Genomic DNA, 19,402 nt, shown 5'->3' on the forward strand with positions numbered 1-19,402 from the left:
AGGTTTCCTACGGTTTCTCCTTCCAACCCGGCAGCGCTGGGGCTCTGGGACACCCTCGGCTGCTGACTCCCCAGCAGGGTCACAGCCCAGCAGGCCCAGCCGCAGGCAGGGAGCCACGGTGCGAGGCCGGGGACTGCTCTGTCACCAGTGACAGAGGTTTCCTCTCGCTCCCGTGGGCGACGCTCAGGACCGTGGAGTCGCGGGGGCAGTTTGGCCCAGGGCAGGACTGTCAGCGCAGAGCCGAGGTGGCAGCAGCTGAGGGCAGCCTTGCTGACAGGACCCGGGGGTGGCAGGACCCGGGGGTGGCAGGGCCTGAGGGGCAAACAGGGCCCGGGGCTGCCTCAGGCCCTGCCCCGACGCGGCAGCCGGGCAGCTCTCAGGGAGGTGCCGGGGCAGCGCCCGGCGCGGAGGGGCCGCTCGGGGCCGCCGCGCTCCTGGCCCGGGCCCAGGGCCGAGACCGCTTCAACGGCCGCGGCGCTGTCTCCGGGTGAACAACGCCTCCGCGGCCCCTCATTGGCGGGAGGGATGAGCGAGGTAATTTTTCATTGGCTAGGTGTGGGCGGATAGGGGCCAATAGAAATAAAGCTCTATTGCCATGCGACTAGCTATGGGCTCTCGATGTCTCCTAACCGCGTGGAGGACAGAGCGGGTCACGCGGTGCGGGGAGGTGCGAGGGAGCTGAGCGGCTCCTCATTGGTTAGGCGGCTGAGGCGTTGGCCAATCCTCTCGAGCGCGAGGGGCGGGGCGGCGGTTGGCCGGGCGGGAGGCTAACGGCCGCCCGTCGCCTCAGGCGGCCCGCCATGGCCGCGCGCGGGGCTGGCGGCCGCGCGCGCTGCGGGTAGCCGCCGTCGCAGCCGCTGTCCCGGGGGTCGCCCATGGAGGTGAGGGACGGGGCCGCGCCATGGGCTGGGGAGAGGCTGGGCTGGGCGACTCCTCCTGTCAGAAACCCAGCGGACGGTTGGAGCTGTCCCGGGGCTCGGACTTCGCCTGGGTGCCGGTAACCGAGCAGGGCTGAGGCTGGGGGAGGCTTCGCGCCCTTTCCCCTGCAGTGTGTCTGCTGCCATGACCGGGCTTTTCTCAGAGCCGCGGCGCCCTCCTGTGTGGGGCCGCCTGAGGCCCCGGGCCGCCTAGACCTGGGCCTGTCTTGTGGTGACGGGTGCTGTGAAACTGAGCTGAAAAGTGTCGGGGAAAACGCTTTCCAGTGTCCTGAAAAAGTTCCATTTGGGAAAAAAAATGAGTGTGTATGGTTTGGTGGGGGTGTGGGGGTGTCCCAAATCTGTAGCAGCTCACTGTACTTACACGTTTCTGCATTCTTTGAGATCACAAATCATGTAAGTGCTAGGTGTCCTTACTGAACAAGGAGAGAACTAAGGAGAAAATGTGGCATAATTAGTATAAGAAATGGAGCTGTGCTCCACACTAATTCTGGCTTTACGTGTTCACATATTTGTAAAATGTGTCTGAGAAAAATGTGTCCGAGTGTGTTAATACATCGGTCTAACTGCGGCATAAACTAGAAGGAAGATCGTGTTGTAGACCACATATGTTAAATGTAGAGTCTGTTTTCATCCTCGGGTAGCTATAGAACAACTTTTTATAGAGAGGAGTGCTTATTCAGAATACTTTTTGGAACGCTAGTCCTGTGAAACTTGAACTTTTTCTGAATTTAGTAAGCATTTCACATGAGCTGCTATGGTAATATTTTAAATATTATGCAAATAACTTCACTTTAATTTGTGACCTAAAGGTTTTTTTAGCTAGTCAGTTTTATTTTAGTTTTATATTTTCCTTGTGTACCTCACCGTCTGAAGAAGGGAAGAAAAGATGCCTAACTTTTTGTGTTGTTTTCATTCCTTGCTCCCACTGGCCACCTGTTTCTGAGCACTTCCAGGTTGGTGATGGGGAGAGGGGTGTTTCTTAGGTGGAAGTTGTTTCTCCCATAGTTATAGAATGGGGCATATTTCCACCGTAGCTCCCAGTGTGTGTTATAGCAAAATTCTAGCTCCTGAAATCTGAAAGTGCGCATACATGTGTTCGTGTAACGTAAACAATGTAATAGGAACAGTGATGAAAGGATGAGAGGTGCGTCCTTTCCACGATGCACGGAAGGCTAAATGACTCCTCTGCTGTTGTTGGTGGAAGGGATGATAATTCCCCCACTGCTGTAGTTGATGTTCTTCTGTGGTGGTTCAGCCTTTTGGAAGCTCAGCTAGTGTAAACGGCGAGAATGCAGGTTTCCTCTCAATCTGCACCACCTCTGTCTCTAAACACCTCGTGAATTTCTTGTGGTTTGTTGGGTTAAGCTTTTCTCTAAGGGTAAATATGAAAATGTTCTAATGTCAATATGTAGAACTAATTCCTTGAAAACTGAGATGGAGCAATATTCACAGGTAAATTAAAGTGTTAAAGAAGTTAATGTTGGTATAAAATCTACAACTCTCAGGTCTGTGTATAACTATGTCCTACCACTTTTTTTTCCTTGTCTTGCATAGCCTAAAGTTGCGTTCAGAGGTGGCAGTCGCTGCTGGAGTAGCACAGAAGCTGGCGGGAGGCTGACTGATGTATTCAGTAACGTAATAACAGGCTCTGGCTCGCTATATGGTTGCTACAAATCGCAGGTTCAGTTGATTATAAACAAATTTTTTTATATCTGTGTAGGAGTTCGGGTTGCTTGTAAACAAAATGGTCAGAAAATATTTCTAATACAGTTGCTTATACCAATGAGCATATATCACCATGTTTGATTTATTGATAATAAATGTCCATGGTGGTAATGTTCATCAGAAAGGATGGTGACACTTTTTTTTTTAATACAGTCACAGATGAAGGAATATGTGGTGTTTAGTAAAGTAGTATTTCACTGTGTTCTTAACGTAAACATAACAAACAATTGTAGACAAAGTGAGGAGCAAATTACTATTTTTAGGAAAACTGAGAAGTCGGTAAGAAGGAGAAGCTTAGGTATTGCAACAGATATTTGTATGGCATATCACAGATGTAGAGTCCAAACGTTCGTATAAACCAGCCTGTTGAGCGGGGAGTTCTTAGTCTGACCAGTAGAAAATACCAGGACAGTTAAGTACATCGTATCTCTCTTTTAATTTTGCCTTTTGTAGCCATAAACTTTCGCTGAGGTAAAAGACTCAAATAAATGAATGAAAACTCATTCCCAGTACCTTCAAGAATAGACCTATTACTTATTCTATCCAAGATTCACGTGGCTTTGTTCTTCCGTGTCCTTCAGTCCAGTAACTGGACATCTTTTTTTGCTTACAGAAGTATTTTACAGACATGGGGAACTGAGACGTGAAGTAGAGAGACCTGTCTGTAGTTAGGCAGAAAGCCTTACTGGGAATAAAACCTGGTTTTGTGTGTTGCTTTCTGTAGCTGCTAGACTACTTTGCTCTGTAAAGGAGTATATCGTGTATCTTTAACACTTAACCCTGTGAAAACACCATTAATTTTTTCACTTACTAAGAGCTAAGAAAGCATACCATGTTTAAACCAAACAAGCAAATGCTCCTTTTCACTTAAACTGGGTAGAAGACCTTTCCTCTAGAAAAGGATTGGCTGTACGTTTTCTTCAGTAGCTTAAATAACCTGTAATGATTGGGGGGAAGGGGATGTCTCCTGACTCCTGTCAGTGATCATCTATTAGAAACTGGTGCAGACGGTTTAGGCTGACATGGCCTGAAATTTTTGCTCGTATGCATATATGCGCTGGGCAGTAGTCACCAGCAGAAGTTACCTGTAGCATTATGTCAAAAAGTATGTGACTTGCTTGCTTCTCATGCTCTGGTTACTCCAAGAGTGAACTCAGTTGCAACCGCGTAGGATGATGAAATGACAATTTGATGTGTTTAATATTAAAATCAGTGCTTTTATTGTACATAAAATGCAGAATGAAGAAAATGTAGAGCTACCTCAGACCTACAGTTCTTCCCTTTCAACATCAGAGTACTCTGCACCTGTGGACTCTTCCCTTTTATATGCACCCTGGTCTGCCTATGGAGATGATACTAAGCAGCCTGCTGCTTCTCAGATTAATATAAAGTCCAGGTAGCCATTTTTAACAGAGAGAGAATGTGTGTGTTGATGGAGTAGATGGATTATATCTTTTTGTTTAATCTACCTTATGAAATATTTTGAATGAAGTAATTGTTTTAATTAATATGCAATTCGTTTTCAGGATTCAGCCTGAAAGGAACGATTATGGCAGTGAAACAGATTTATATGGACTTGTGTCCAACATCTTGGAAGAACAAGATAAATCGCAGCCATATTGTGCTGAGGGGTGAGTGTGTTGCCATGCAAGCACTGCTGGCATTCTCTTGACAAAAACTGACAAAAACTACCCTCGCTGATCTCAGTATCTGTGTTCCGTTAGTCATCTTTGCATCTGCTGCTGGCAAGTCTTCATGCTCTTTGCGGTTTCCCTTCCTTCCCCCTAATCTTCTATTTCACTTGTGATACTTGAAAGCTTTTCTCTAGGTACTCAAATTACATGGTAGCTTCTGGCTTTCTGGTATTTACGGAACTTTTTAATTGGCATTTTTTAAATAAGTCCTTAACAAGGGTTGTGGAAATGCTGTATTCAAATAAATCTCCTTGAATATATGCCTTGGCTTTTTTTTTTTTTTTTTTTAAGATCAAGATTGAATTCAGACTTTAGGTTTCTTTCTTAATTAATTTCAGTTCACAGAAGGAATACACAAAACACGAAATCATACTGTTTCACACTTCCCTGAACTGGCAGGAGAGAAGAATTCCATACAAAATGAAAGTTTTTTGATGTTAGTGCTACCTAAGCAATATTTGCATACCTAAATGTCAGATTTATTATGCCTATGTTCTAGCACCAGAAGAAACTATTAAATAGTCATAATAACTTGACACAGAAGGATTCGGATCCAGCATCCCCAAGGTACTTAGAGAGCTCACTGTCTTTTGCCTGAATCTGAGCGTTCTAGGTCTAAGGGATAAGAAAGGGAACCCAGTTCTCAAGGTTCCCAAGCCAGGCACCACTCTTCCGTTCTGTCTTCTCCCAAAATTCCAATGATTTCTGTATCTGTGCTGAGTTATGTGGCTGAAGGGAGGGAAAGCTTTAGAGAGAGTCAGTCTTGATGAGGAGATAGCTTACTAATTCCTTTGCTTCAGACAGTTAAGGTTGGATTTCTGTTTTCGGTACTGCCAAATTTGGCTGTGACTGTAATGACTTCTAGCCACAATTCCATTCTTTCCTTAGTCTGTTTACAGTTTTCCTTGACAGTCAGTGATTGATTGTCCTGTGTTAATCCATGGTAATTAGCAGAAGGAAAGGAAATGTGCTGAGATGTTTATTCTTGATTTACCTGCAGGAAGCAGTGTAAGCCAGTGTAAAACACAGGCAATTCTGAAGCAGTAAGCAAGACTATACAGAGAAGTGTTTTGTCTGGAGTGCTTAGGACATGGCTTTGAAAGGTTGTGGGTAGTTTCGGAAGTATCGTTATCTTAACTTGTTGCTTAACCAGGAGTATTTTGGTGGTGACAGATAGTAAATCTCTTGACAGGACTGACTGACCATAATTTGGAATGTACGCATTACTTGCAGCTTGAAGGCATTGTACATAGCTACTGAGGTATGTGGGTGGGTTTAGACAAGCCAGAATCCGTTTTCTCATCTAGTTAAGGGAAACTGCGAAGATGACAGTAGTGGATAGAAGTTGGAGTAAGGCATCGTTGAATCAATCGAGAGAATGGTTGGGGGAAGAATTGGGTTTTTAAACCTTTTCCTGCATTTGAGGATGGAAGAGGAGCACCACAGATAAGAATCTAACTGTGTATTTCTTGTTTTTTTTCAAGGAGTTGCCCTTCCAACTTTAAGTCAGTATGGCCTATGAACACAACCAGAATTGTAGACCACCATGACCTGTTGCCAGAAACTAAAAGACCAGTTGTTGCAGCTGTCTCACAACAGGGTTTTTATAGTAGCGAATCCGTATCTGCTGCTGAAAAACAGTACTTGCAAAGCGGTAATCTTGCATCGCAGCAAAAAGTAGACGACTGTTATTGTGGGTTTACTGGCATGGACCTTGAAGAGCAGTGTTTATACCCTTCTAGGAATGATCATGCCAACTGTTGCAACATGCAGACTAATGAGAATATTAAGACAACACCCGTATATCAGAACTATCCATACATAAAAAACACCTTTACACCCCAAGTTGGGTATTCAGAAGTAATCAAAGACTCGGGAGCCAATGCTTATTCTTACGGAAGGGAGAAGGTGTGTCCCAAAGGAGCAGATGCACAGTTGCACCAAAAGCGGGCAGAAACGTTTCTTCCGCAGTTTCACAGATATAATGAAAATGCAGATTATAGTAGATACACTGAATATTCTCATGCTAGTAAAGCAAAGCCTAACAAGAGCACCAATTGTAGCCTCCAAGAAAGTAAGTTAGTAAATGGAACCACTGAGGCACCATCTCTGGACACAGAACCCTATACTAAATTATTTCAAGTTAAATCAGGAACTCAGAAAAAAATAGAAGATAGAATTTCAGATCAGCAAAACTTTACATTTCCCAAGGCTGTAGGACTTCTATCAGAAAAACAATTTGCAAATGAAGCTTCTTTCTGCACTGATTTTGGGCAAAAATTTGAATATGGACTAAAATCTTTTGCAGCTTGTCCAGGGAATAGTGACTGTGCAAATGGTGTAGAAAAGCAGCAGTTTTCGAAGTCCGATCTTCAGAATTCTGAATACTGTAAATCACTTCCATTATTACCAAACTCAGCAAACCCGTCAGCAGGTGCTAATGTAAGGCCAGCTTGGATGAACATTCAAACTAAAACCGCTGCTTCTGTCCCATTTCAGAATCCAAGTCCTTTGTTGAAACTGAATAATCATTTACCTGCTTTTCCAAAAAGTTCCAGTCATTCTAATGATTTTTTTCAGTTATCATCTTCAAATTTCCCTTTAAATAGTAATTTATTTCACAAGTACTGTCAAGATAATGCTTCGGTTTTTTCAAGTCTTGATTTTGGTTATAACACAGCAGAACGAGCTCGGTCTGCTGCTTGCATGGAAGCACTAGTTAGGAGTGGAGAAGAGAATCTCATTGAGTATTTAAGTGAAAAGAAATTAAAGCAGCCAAACGGATTCTGTGACAATTATTCAGCTCAGCAGTTTGGGATCATTGAAAATATGAACAAACACCGTTTCCAGTTGAAGCCACAGAGTGAGCATTATGATCTGGAAGGACAAAAACATGCAGATGGGTTGTTGCAGAACATGTACCAAGATTTAATGGAGTCTCAGGGTCAGTTTAATCTCAGGCAGGGGAGCGGAGACAGTAACACCATCAATCCTGTGACTTGCCTACAGGCTCCAAGCTTTTCCAACAATTGCATGATGGGTGACTTTAGACGTCATCAGCAGCTTGGTTCAAGTGCATTCCCCGTGAGATCAGCTCGCCTATTTGGCCGTTCCATTGTCCCTCTGATGGAGTCTCACGACTTGTTCTCCCGCAATGATTTAAAACGCTTCTACCCTTACTTTAATGATAAGATGTATGGTGACACTTCTTTTTCTGGTTTTGTACCAGCATTTGGATTTCAAAGGCAAGTTAAAACCCGTAGTGGGCCTGCCAGCGAACTTCATGTTAGACTAGAAGAATGTTATGAACAGTGGAGAGCTTTGGAGAAAGAAAGAAAGAAGGTAAAAAAAACCAAACCAAATTAATGTGCCATATCACAGATTTGATGTAGATCTTATCCTACTCAGTCCAGTTGAAATGCTTAATGGGACTTCAAAGTTTAAAAAGTTTGCTTCCCTGTATATTTGGGACTGAAAACAGAAGTTTTGAAGGTTTGTAGCCTGGCTGGGAGCATAACTAATGTTGTATTGAATGTTGCACTTAAAGCAGGAATTCAGTGACTTTTTCAGTCTCTGTGTTGGGGTTGAGGAAGGTGTGTTGTATGACTAAGAAAGCCATGTTACACTTTTTTTTAACACAATAAATACAATGCATCTGGAAACTTTGAAAGCAAATCCATTAATTATATGTTGAATTGGGACTAAACTTTAATCCTTTCAAGAATTAATTAAAATTCTTAGGCCCTACACTTTTAGTTCTTTCAATGTGGAGTTCTCACGTGCTGTTTCCCTGAAGTTTTAAACCTAAGATGTATTTGGAGGGGCTCTTTTTTTCCCCCAGAAACGGAGGCCAAAGAAAGGGTAACATTAGAACACTTGAACTAAAAGATTCAGGTAGTTCTGTATGAAGCCCTACTTAAAGCCATTGCCCTTTTTGGTCATCAGCGGAAGTGCTTCAGGCTACCCTTGTTGAATGTAAAATCTGTCTTAATTTCATCAGTTTAGCTGGTATTGAAATTGAAAAATGATCTGGAGCTGTGACTTTGAGAGGGAAGCTTGACCAAATGTTACCTGGGAATCACAGAGGCTGGCCATTTGGCTGTCGGCTTCTTTGTGGAAGCTCTATTGTGCCAGTCCGCCGAAAGAAACTTAATTGTGAGGGGATGTAACGGGGTTTTTTTGCCAAAGTGTTTCCTGACAAAAGCCAGTTGTTGCTTGGAATAGAGGGGTTAGAGAGAGAATGAGCTTGACTTGAGGAGGAGAGATTGATGTCTAGGCTTGCATAGAAAAGTGCAAAAGAGAAAGAGTTGACACATGCTGAGAAGTGGGGGGGTTGTGGGGGTGTGGAGAAAATTAGGCTGCAGCTGTATGTGGACCACCACAAGACAATCTAAGAAATGCATTTTTAAAACAGATTTAGCTAGCTGTATATTGTTACAGGTGTTCCAGAGTGACATAACAATGGGGTGAGAGAGACTGAAATTTGAAATCTTGCAGTCAGGTTTCAAAGTAATTTTCTGATGGCTGAATAAAATATGATTTCATTTTAACAGAACAAAAAAAAGTTTTCTGTAGTTTGACTAATCTGTACAAAATTTAGGTTAATTGCTGACTTAATTTTATTTTAATTTTGTGGGTGAGGTCCACATCTGTTTGCTCATTCTTTTTTGCCTTGTAATTCTGACTTCCCTCCATTTTATCTACAGGCAAAATTAGTACAGGCTGTAGTCAGAGTGTGAGAAGACATAGCACTTCTGAAACACATTATGTTGGCATAATTACTTTAGTTGAACTGCTTTGAGTAAAGCGGTTTTTCACTTAAAACAGGTGATTGTCTTACCAAATGGTTAAATCCCAAATGCCTGAATCCTCATTATCTGCTTTTAAAAAAATCTAAAACCCTAAGGGAAAGAAATTGTATACCTGATATTTTTTCTTGTTTCTGTAATAAAGCACACTTTGTAGCTTACATTCTTAGGGAGTTATTCTTTTGTTTTCCTGCAGACTGAATCAGCTCTTGCTAAGAATTTCCAAGGGAAAAAGGTTTCCAGTGCTAACAACACTCCAATTCCAAGGCTGACATCAAACCCATCAAGAGTTGATCGCTTAATTGTGGATCAGCTACGTGAACAAGCCAGAGTGAGTTGTAGGACTAAAAAAAAAAAAAAAAAAAAAAAAATCTATTGAACTTACGACACAGAACTTAAAGTGTAGTATAAGATATGTAAGATGATCAGAGCAGCTTTTCCCAAAATAGCTTTGTTCTTAAATGCTATGCAGGGAATAATGTTTCAGCAGTCCCTGCTAGAATTTCTACAGCTCCAGGTTCACTGCTGCCGTTACCAGGGAACCCACTGAGTGGCTGAGGCTCACGTTTACATCCATACATGCCAGGAGGATGTGGTTTCCAGTACAAGAGCGTGCATGAGATGCCAGAATCCAGTCATCTAGCATAACTGCTTGCACAGCTCTAAGATGTGCCTGCATTTTGAGCTCTTCTGTTTTGAGCAGCTCAGCAGAGAAATGTTCACTATAGGTTTGTAGACACTGTATTAGAGGAGGTATTTGTGGGGAAAAAAGCAAGTTTAATTAATGTTTGTAAGACTTTGATATATATTTGCTTGAGAGTCTTGTATTTTTTAATGCAGAATGGTTATTTGATGCAACTTCAGCCTGAATTTCTAAGTTATTAGTTTGCTGCTTAAGCCAAACAGCCATAACCTGTAGGGCAAGCATGACTGGTGTCTTCTGAGCTGCCTGTGGCTCTGTGGCCAAACGATGGTGCCAGTGTGCAGTATCGTGCTGCTTTGTGAGGCAGCAGCCCGCGCAGAATTCTGCAAGGGAGACTAGAGGGAGGAGGTGAGCACAGGCAGAGCTGATATGTGCTGCCAGCAGAGTAGTGAGGGTCTGATCTGGCTCTTCTGAGGCTGAGAGGCCAGAGCCAGGATGCTCATGCTGCATAAGGAGGCGAAATGTGGGCTGAAAGCACAGAGCCAAAGCTTGCCCTGGCGAGGGGGCATGGGATTAAAGGCAGCAGCTGCTGTTCTGAGAAATGCTGGTTCTTGGAGGAACCAGTACTGCTGAGATCAGCCGCTCCCAAGGCAGCGGTGCTAAGAAGCAGTCTTTCCTACCAGTCTTGCACAGGTGAAATAAGCTGTGGAGCCATGTCTGCTTACTGCCTGCTGAAATCTGTCTTGTGCAACTGCCTGGTTTTGTTCATACAGCTGAGTAGAGAGTATAGTGAAAGACTTGTTGATAGGCTTACTGTACACTTCTTAAACTACTGTTTTATGAACCCCAAAAGAACAGTGTTAGGAAGTTTCCACTATCGGAAGGTTTGCCTGTCCTTGTCCTAGTACTTTAAAACTGCATCTATAAAAGGACTTAATCTTTTCTAGCCATTTGAGGAACCAAGCTTCAGGGTATAGAACCTCAAACACTTGTTACGTAGCAATTGAAAAGTAGTTTTAAGAATGCTTAAAAGCACAATGGGGCTGTTGAACCTGGATTCTAACATCAAAAAGCTTAGTGACCGCCAAAGAGAAACACTGGTACAAAGGTTCAAGTGGAGGTTGAGCTGGCTGAATCTGGGATTAAGTCCTTGTAGTGTGGAGCATCTAGTTAAATCCTCTTGGTGGTCACACACTTTACTTTGGTTTTCTCATTTAAGACTTCCACTTGCGGTCGCTTTCAGTTCCAGAACAAAGCATAGCTGATGGAGAGGTGACAGTAGCTTCCTTCACTATGTCATCAGTAGCTATTAAAACCATTTAGTAGTCAAAGAACAAACTTTAAACCAGGATCTCCTCTCTACAGACTGTATCTCATCTCCATTGTGTCTGGGGAGATGTAAATCCACAGCTCCATTGTAACTGGAGAATGCCATAGTCACCCCACTGTGGGGTACTCTGAGACTGGACATTCAGCTTGTCCTGTTGAAGCTCTTCTATTCTGGACTGATAATGATTTTTGCCAGAGAGAGGAAATAGGAGCTTATTTCTAGTAGTGAGGGTATCTGTATGGGCTCGGGAAAGCATTACAGTCCCTGCTCCAAATACATTGTTTTGTGAAGAACAGTCATCAAAGCTGGGCCTGAAACGTCAGTCCTTACCCCATGGTGTGTGCTCACTTCTAGACTGCAGGGTCCGTGGCTTTGCTGGCTGTTCCGCTGGGACCCTGCCACTCCAGCAGTCAGCCTCAGCGTCGCTGGTGGCTTGCTGCTTTTCCCAGTTAAGGATCTGAATTACTCGGCAAGCCCTGTGACAGTCAAAATGTATCAGTTGTGCTTTGCAAGAGAAGGGCAGGTTTAGTTAATGCCTCTGAGTTGTGAGGGGAAGGAAGTGTCTTGGGAGTGCAGGATGAACCTCTGAAAAACCTAAGGGGATGGGAAAGCAAACATTTCAGCCTTCAGTGGTTCCCGTTGGGTTGCTGGGGCAGCCCAGCTTTGCTGACTTTTGTGGATTTTGCTTTTAGACACCTAGTGCTTCTCGCAGGCTTAGTATAAAGAACGTAGGCATTTAACTATCAGCTGTGGACCCCTGGATGAGGTTGTGGTACCTGAAAACCAGGTCTTCAGAACCTAAGTCCTTTTGTGGATGTGGACATACTATTAAGTAAGACTGGGGAATGACTGTCAGGTTCATCTTACTTTGTTTCACTTGCTTACGTGATCCTACTATGCCACTCCTTAAAATCTGGCCTTTTCTTCAGAAACAAATCTAGTGATTTTCAATCAATCTTACCTACTTTAGTTTCCTATCCTAGTGACTTATTCCTCAGTTGTTCGTGTGAAGTTCTCCCTTCACTTTTTTTTAAACTCTCAGCTTCCTTATAAATGTGAAATGTCACTTTTTGAGTTTATTGGTTGTTGCTGCTGTCACAGTAACTTGCGCAGTTTATTCCTGCCTACGTTTGCCCCCCACCCCACCCTGCCCCCGGCTTTTGCCAGATCCAAGGGAGAGCAGGACAAGTCTGGCAGTGGGAGCTTGCTCCTTCCTGAACGCTCTCTCCTGAGCCCTTAGCAAGGAGTGGCTGCTCTGTTCCGTTGTTGTGGATGCTGTTACCAAAATAACTGTCTTGGCCAACAGGCTGCTCTGAGGATACTTGGGGCAGATTGGGCAAATTGTCCTTGTTCAAATGCCTTTGTTAGTCACCCTTTCTTACCTTTTAAAAACTCCATGCCAGTCCTTTTCCTAGGGAAGCCTGCAGTCGTTCTGTTGCAAGGAAACATCAAGAACTTTGCTTTGCACTGTGCTCCCAGACCCTCTGTTTCTTATTTTTAACCTGTGGATGACCATTTATCATCAGGCTTATTTATAGGTCATCAAGTGTAGCCATTGCCAACGAACATTACAATTTTGGAATTTTTAGTTTTATCTCTTTCTGCAGACAACGAGGTTCTTCAGTGGTCTGTGAACCATGGTTGAGGAATTGCTCACCAAGGGGAAATTCATAGTAATGTGACTGTTGTAAGATAAACAAGACAACAAAGATGCAGATTTTCAATTGACTAAACAAAACTGAATTATTTCTGAATGCTTGTGCTCGATATTCTCTGAAAGAGCTCCTGTAGTGTTGAGGATCCATCCTGAAAGTCAGCCTACACGTGTGGTTCCACAGCAGCTTTAGCCAATCCAAACTGAGACTGCTGCTTTCCCGCATTGCCCGTTGCTTTGCTCTGGCACAGCACAAGGAGATCGTCTGGGTGAAAACTGGCCAGTCTTTGTGGGATTAGTTTTCACCCAGATAATTGCAGCAGTGCTGATGGAAGGAAGGACCACAGTGGTCTTGATTCAGAGGAATGCACATTGTCATGGAACCACCTCCTGTTACATGGTTGTCTCCAAGTTGTATGTATCTATGATTAACTAGTAAGCTGGGTGTCCTAATATTTGGGTATTTTAGCTTTGCTGTTGTGCTGTGCACACCCAGGTATTCTACAGCTTCGGTTTTGGAGAAGAAGAAATCCTAGGTAAGAATTTAAAACTACTTCAACTATAACTTTATGAACTGTTCTCAAAAGGAAGTAATGGTTATCATTAATCTGTTCTTCCTAATTTAGTTAATTTTCTTGTAAGTCGAGTGTAGTTTGAACTCCTGTAACATGTGAAATGTTCATTAGGTTGTGACTTTACTGGGAAAAATGGAGCGCCTTCGCAGTTCTCCCCTTCATGCTAACATTTCTACTGCTCTTGATAAACATCTGGAGGTAATTCATGTAGTGCAGTCACGTAGAAAAGATGAAATTGTAAATGCTTCAAATCGACAGAGGCAAGGAGCTCCCAGATGCCAAGATGACAGAGGTATAACTATGCTTACGTACTTTTATAAGGTAGCTGAAAAATTCTACACATATTGCAAGTCTATAAAAAAGAATAAGTGTGAAGGGATTTGTATTAAAGTTTTAATTTACTTTTCAGTGTCTAGAGCTCTGAGAAAGGTAGACTGTATGGGGTTTAGATGACTGTTTTGAGAGGATACTAAAACTGAGTTTTAAAGACAAATGGGTTAAATCAAGTTGGAGTGCCTTTATTCAATTAATAAACTAGCAAGTAATGAAAAGGTAGTGGAGTTTTTTTGTAATGCCATTTGGGATTGGAGATGATATTAAGCTAATTGCCTCTTTCTTCTCGCTGTCCCTCATATTCCTGTTCCTGTCACCCCTCTAGCCCTGTCAGTACTTCTATGTAGAACTTCCTTGGCATCTCCGTGCTGAATCTGTGCAAAGAGACCAAGATAGCCTTGCGTTATGAATGGATTTCCTCTTCAAGCGTGTTCTGTCATAGATTGACGTAAAATACAAATCATATTTTGGATGGATACACAAAAATATATTGGTCAGAATGTTTTTGTTCTTAATGGTATCCAAAATATGCAGAATATTCAGCTTAATCTTTCACTAGTGCACAGGCAGAATGGCAGATTCCCTTCTCTCTTAGATGCAAGTCAGAATAAATTCCTGCTGCCTGTGATGGTCTGACCTACTGCTTTGTGTTGGAAGCATTCTTACATTTCTGAGTCCTCTGTTCAATTCCTGCCTTTCTTTCCACAACTGAATTAGGTGGATTATTTTACTTCTTTGGGGTGTGCCACCATGCAGTTCTGTAATTCTCAAGTTTACTTCAAAAGATACACTATAGCAATTTTTCTTTTCACCTGTTCACCGTCATTCTTGTTTCTATTTACCTTGCTTGAAAATTATGTGACTTGTTAAGATGAAGAGGGTTTTTTGGGTGTTGAAGCCCATGAAAATAATTGGTGCTGGCTTTACTTGGCACTGCTTAACCAGATCAGTGAGCTCTTTGGAACCGAGTAATTTGGGAAAGAGTAGCTGTCAGACCTCGAGATCTGCTCCCTGCTCCACCTGCTTTGAGAAGAGAAGAGAAGAGAAAGAAGTGGGCTTTGCACAATGGGATCTGATTACTTAACTAGAAGGGTTGCACTTTCTTTGTCTACTCTCCATACTGGCTGTCTCCAAGATGTGTTAGCCTGTTGTGGCAGTTGGGGAGGATTTTTCCAACAGTAGATTATTGAATGGAGTAACTATATTTGCTGCATGTCTGGGAAAGCCTTGAGGAAAATGCCTGAAGCTGTGCATCTCCTCTCTTTGGCAGAGCTTTCTTGTTGTTAATAGTTTTGTTTTGTTTGAGGTTTTCCCCGCCCCAACCCTGTTTCCACAGCACCCTTCTATTTCATCTGATGTGATATTAAGTATCTGTCTTACCAGGCAGGATCTGTCTATTGTGTCCTCTGTTCCGGGAGGTTTGATTTAAACAAAATTCATACATGAGCCGTGGTCTTCTCTTCTCCCAGCTCCCCCGCTTTAGTTGCAACATAGATTTACTTCAGTGGGAAGCAGATGGATCTGAGCTGCCTCATATCAGTTGTATTCATGGACAACATGGGTCTGAAAAATTCTGCTATTACACACTGAAGTTGTGGAACTGTATGAGGTATCTGGCAGTTGTTTGTAAATGTTTTTGACCACTTAATGAAGTTCTGGAAGAAATCACAATGATCAGAAAAAGGGTTTTATGGAGTGCCATCTGTCACCAAGAACAACCATCAAGCCTTTCAGAGCTGTCTGACCACACCTCTGCTTTGAGATTGCCCCAGATTTAGTTTTCAAGATCTTTCAGAAGGATATTGATGTTACAGATCATCTTCTGAGGGGAGAAAAGACCTTTTTAATGTCTAACTCTCAGGCACTGCATTCAGCCAAAGACTTTAAAACAACTCTTCCTTATTACTGTGGGATTTTCCGTTCTTCCCTGTTAGTGACCCAAATGCCAAGCATATCTTACAGCTTTGAGATGCACATTTATGTGAGTGTCACTTGTTTCTTAGCTTCTTCTAGGCAGCCCAGATGACACCATTCCTGTGGTCTCTTCTTGATTCCACAAAGCTTGGTGTGGAAATTGGAATTTTGAAAATACAAAACCTGATAATCACGTCCTCCCACTCTGTATTCTGTCCTTTATTTCTCTGGAGTTATCCTTCCAAACACTACCTTCTGAAATTCTTTGGATGGCTGACACTTGTGTTGGACAAGTGGATTTTCATGGTGATTCTTCACAGTTACCTAAATCAATTTCTGTCCCACTCCTTCCAGCTACAGTGGTAACTGTAGAGGAATCAGTGGTCACTCTGTGCAGAAGGAAGGAGGGATGTCTCAGAATGGATTTCACGGAAACCAGCCTGGGGAGTGAGAGCCAGATGAGCTGGTGAAGAGGGATGGTGAGGGGTAAGGTTAGGCCTTAAATTCTGCCCTTTTCTGAGGCACTACCAGTAGCTCCAGGAGGGGCATGCTTCCACCTGGAACAGTGAATCCAAGAATATTGATTGAAGGTAGGTGCCAGGTTTTTGCAGTAAAATAAAACTGCAGTCATGCTTACTGAGCGTGAGCCCTTGGAAGAGCAGACTTTGACTTAAAGTCTTCCACTGCTTCCAAACCCCATGGAAGCGTTTGACCAGGGAGGCAAGTGCACGCGTGCTGTCTGTGCAGCGCATTGTACAGCGTAATGTGAACCAGCTCCAAGAGGAGTGAGTGTGCCCCCACCCCAGAATAACATGCAAGTTCTGCCTGAAAACTCCAGTGCCTAGAAGAGGGTATTGAATTTGTTTCTTCACACACAGGCTGGAATTAAAATCAAAGCATTCTCTATGCATTAAGTCATTGCTGTTGAATAAATGGACCACTGCACCACCTTACTCTTTATTTTAAAGTGGGGGGTTTGACACGTTTGCAGACCATGATCTGTATGCCTTAATAAAGTGCCATAAATGAGCTATTCCTTCACCTGTCTTAATAATTTCTTAGGCAAGATGGGCAAAGGATCCACTTTGTGGATGTGGAGGGGTTGCTGTGAACATTCAGCAATGAGCTCGCGCAGGAAGGGGCGAGATGCCTTTAGTATGTGTGTACGTGGAATACTTTCAAAACCAGAGCTGACCATAAGGCTTTAGGTGCTCCTGATAATAGGTGACAGCTAAGTAGGAGCTTTAACAAAATAAGTACCTAAATTCCATATACCTGCCTCTTTGTATGAGGGCATAAAAATCACTGCTTTCTCAGATTCAACTTTTACAACCTTACAAAGAGACAGACAAAATCAGACACTAAAAAGGGCCTAAAAAGTTATGCTCTTCTTAGCATTGCCAGGGTGAATTAATCCCAAATACTGCTTGCTGATGACCTGTGTAATAAAGATTAAAATGCCATTTCCTCCCTGCAGATGTGTTTGCTCTTGCTTTGGCAATTAAAGAGATGAGCGTAGCAACACGTAAAGCACGTACAACTCTCTGGTGCGCGCTCCAGATGACCTTACCGAAATCTTCAGCTGGAAAACCAGATCCAGAGAAAGCTCTTCGGGAGACGGTGCAACCTGAAGAAAAAGTGTGCGAAATCACGAACAGCTGCAGCATCCTAAATCAGAGGGCTGAAGTAAGCAAGCACTAACGAAATACCAGTTGCATGCAAAAACACACTCCACAGTGTGTATGTGTGAGAGATGATACGCTAATTCTTTTTAATTATTTGTAAAGTTTGAACTACTAATATTCATATTTAAAGCTGTATCTGGATGAGAAGTTGAATTTGCTTTAAGGGCTCTCGGGTTCTACTTAAACTGTTAACGTGACAGGCAGCGTCAGAGTATTGTAAAGCCAAACTGGTGAATGTTAACTTAAAAAACAATCAGACTAATTAATTAACAGCCAAGATATTATTTAACTTCTGCAGGTGAACCCTGGCGTACAACTCTTCCGATAACTTCTTTTAGTTTTGCTTTAGGAAATAGGTTTTAAAATAATGATTCTTAAAGACTGTAGTCTAACGGGGTGTCCGGTCAGTATCAGATAAGATTGTGATGTAAAAATGGTTTCCTTATCGAACTAAAACCTGGAAACAGGAGGGAAAAATGCTACGAATACCCAATATTCATGTAAAATTAAATATTTAAAATATAAATATTTATGAATTTGAGATTTTAGAATCTAAGTTTGTGAAAGGAGATGCACCAGGTTCTACTAAATTACTGGTATGACAAAATTGTTGTGAAACCATGCAATTTAGTACATGTGTTCAAGTCATTTGGGCATGCTCTTGGGAAAAAAAGAACCTCTGTTTTAAAGTATTTAAACATAATCAAAATATGACACGCACACAGGATTATCCTTTAAAAAGCTGTGCAGCAGCTGAAATAATGAGTATTGTTTTTAATACCTTCACTTTAAAATTGGAAGAGGTATCACAAAGTTCTGAAATTTCTTAAAGTTACTCTTTCACTAGTTTGGTTTGAAATTTGGTTGTCATATTTGAGACTTATTAATTTACCTCTGCATTTTTGACAGCTATTAATACGTGGTGTTTATCTGCATATCTTAATCTGTACGGAATATAAGTAACTTATTCACCGATACGAAATGTTGGTATTATGTGGCTCAGGAGATACGGGGTTTTAACACTTGGAGCATCGCGTTTATAATGTGTGGATTAAATTTATTCAGCTGTCCCTGCCTAGACACCCTGATATTTTAAATGTCTCTGTTCTTCCTACTTCTGGAAATCCTGATATGCAAAAGGTGTGATCGCAGCACATAAATTGTCATTAGATGATGTGAGAAAGAAACCGAATGAGAATGCAGCAGAAAGTGGGGGTAACCATTTTGATCACTGAAATGACCAAAAGCACTGCCAGCGTGAGTTTATTGGGGCAGGAGAACAAAGCACATCTTCATACCACAAGTCACTGCATTAAGATTTGTTAAGTTTAACCTAGGATATGTTGATGTTAAAAGCAATGCTGTACTGACTTTAGTCTGTCTGGTAAGAAATAAACTAGCTTTTGTTGAAGAGCATTTGTTCTGCGATTGTCTTCATAGCCTCAGCTCCTAGAACTTGATCCGTTAATGGGGACTGTAATTTTCAGTTAGTTATTGAAGTACATTAAGGAGGTGTAAAGCAATGGTGATACTGAAATTACTCTCTGGTGGAGAGAAATGACTGTAACATTAGACACACCAAGGGAAAATTTTATCAGTGCAGTGAAGCCAAAGTGGTGGATTTTTTTTCTCCCTCCAAGTGTCTCGTTAGTTACAAGCTCTGTACTGCCAGAGAAAGCTTATGCAACAATTTCAGTATCTGCGCTAGAAATCTTAGGAGTCTGTCTGGAGTATTCCTACTCTATAAATTTCTTGGTGTCGATGCCAGTAATGCACTCCTGAATATCCCGCATCAGTCCAGCATCGGCGTTCAGCTCTCCAGAGGCAGCGTCTGCCTGGGCCCTGAAGCAATACCAAAAATTCCCGCCAGTCGGTTACAGCAGCCCAGTGGTTTGAAGGCAGACCTGCAGCCTTGCAAGCTGGGAAGCACCGGCTGTGCTGAAATGGGCTCAAGGGCAGCTTAAACCCTTCAAGTGCAGTTGATTGACGTGTTTGTGCCTTTACACAAGGCTACAGCACACTTTTGGGTTTCCAACACCAAATGCTGGTGAAGCTGCCTCGGTGAGGTGCTGCTGGATGGTTGTGGTTCTCCCGCGCTGCCCC

The 19,402-nt window shown here is 42.6% G+C and overlaps 1 protein-coding gene across 4 annotated transcripts; it reads left to right on the forward strand.

Moving 5' to 3' along the window:
* The first annotated feature begins 818 nt into the window (after positions 1–818).
* On the forward strand, positions 819–18,695 carry MEIOC (meiosis specific with coiled-coil domain). 4 transcript variants are annotated; one of them, XM_050911978.1, is made up of 9 exons: positions 819–881; positions 2,493–2,618; positions 3,902–4,059; positions 4,190–4,294; positions 5,842–7,699; positions 9,362–9,496; positions 13,479–13,659; positions 17,092–17,300; positions 18,209–18,695. In XM_050911978.1, the coding sequence occupies exons 1-9, from the start codon at positions 876–878 to the stop codon at positions 18,260–18,262; spliced, it is 2,832 nt and encodes a 943-aa protein (XP_050767935.1). In that variant the 5' UTR covers positions 819–875; the 3' UTR covers positions 18,263–18,695. The 4 variants fall into 4 exon arrangements, with proteins under 4 accessions (XP_050767935.1, XP_050767936.1, XP_050767938.1 ...); XM_050911979.1 differs by having other exon boundaries at positions 17,092–18,267; XM_050911981.1 differs by lacking the exons at positions 13,479–13,659; positions 18,209–18,695 and having other exon boundaries at positions 17,092–17,181.
* Positions 18,696–19,402: the final 707 nt, after the last annotated feature.

This window comes from Gymnogyps californianus, chromosome 28, assembly GCF_018139145.2.
Source record: "Gymnogyps californianus isolate 813 chromosome 28, ASM1813914v2, whole genome shotgun sequence".
NCBI lineage: Eukaryota > Metazoa > Chordata > Aves > Accipitriformes > Cathartidae > Gymnogyps > Gymnogyps californianus.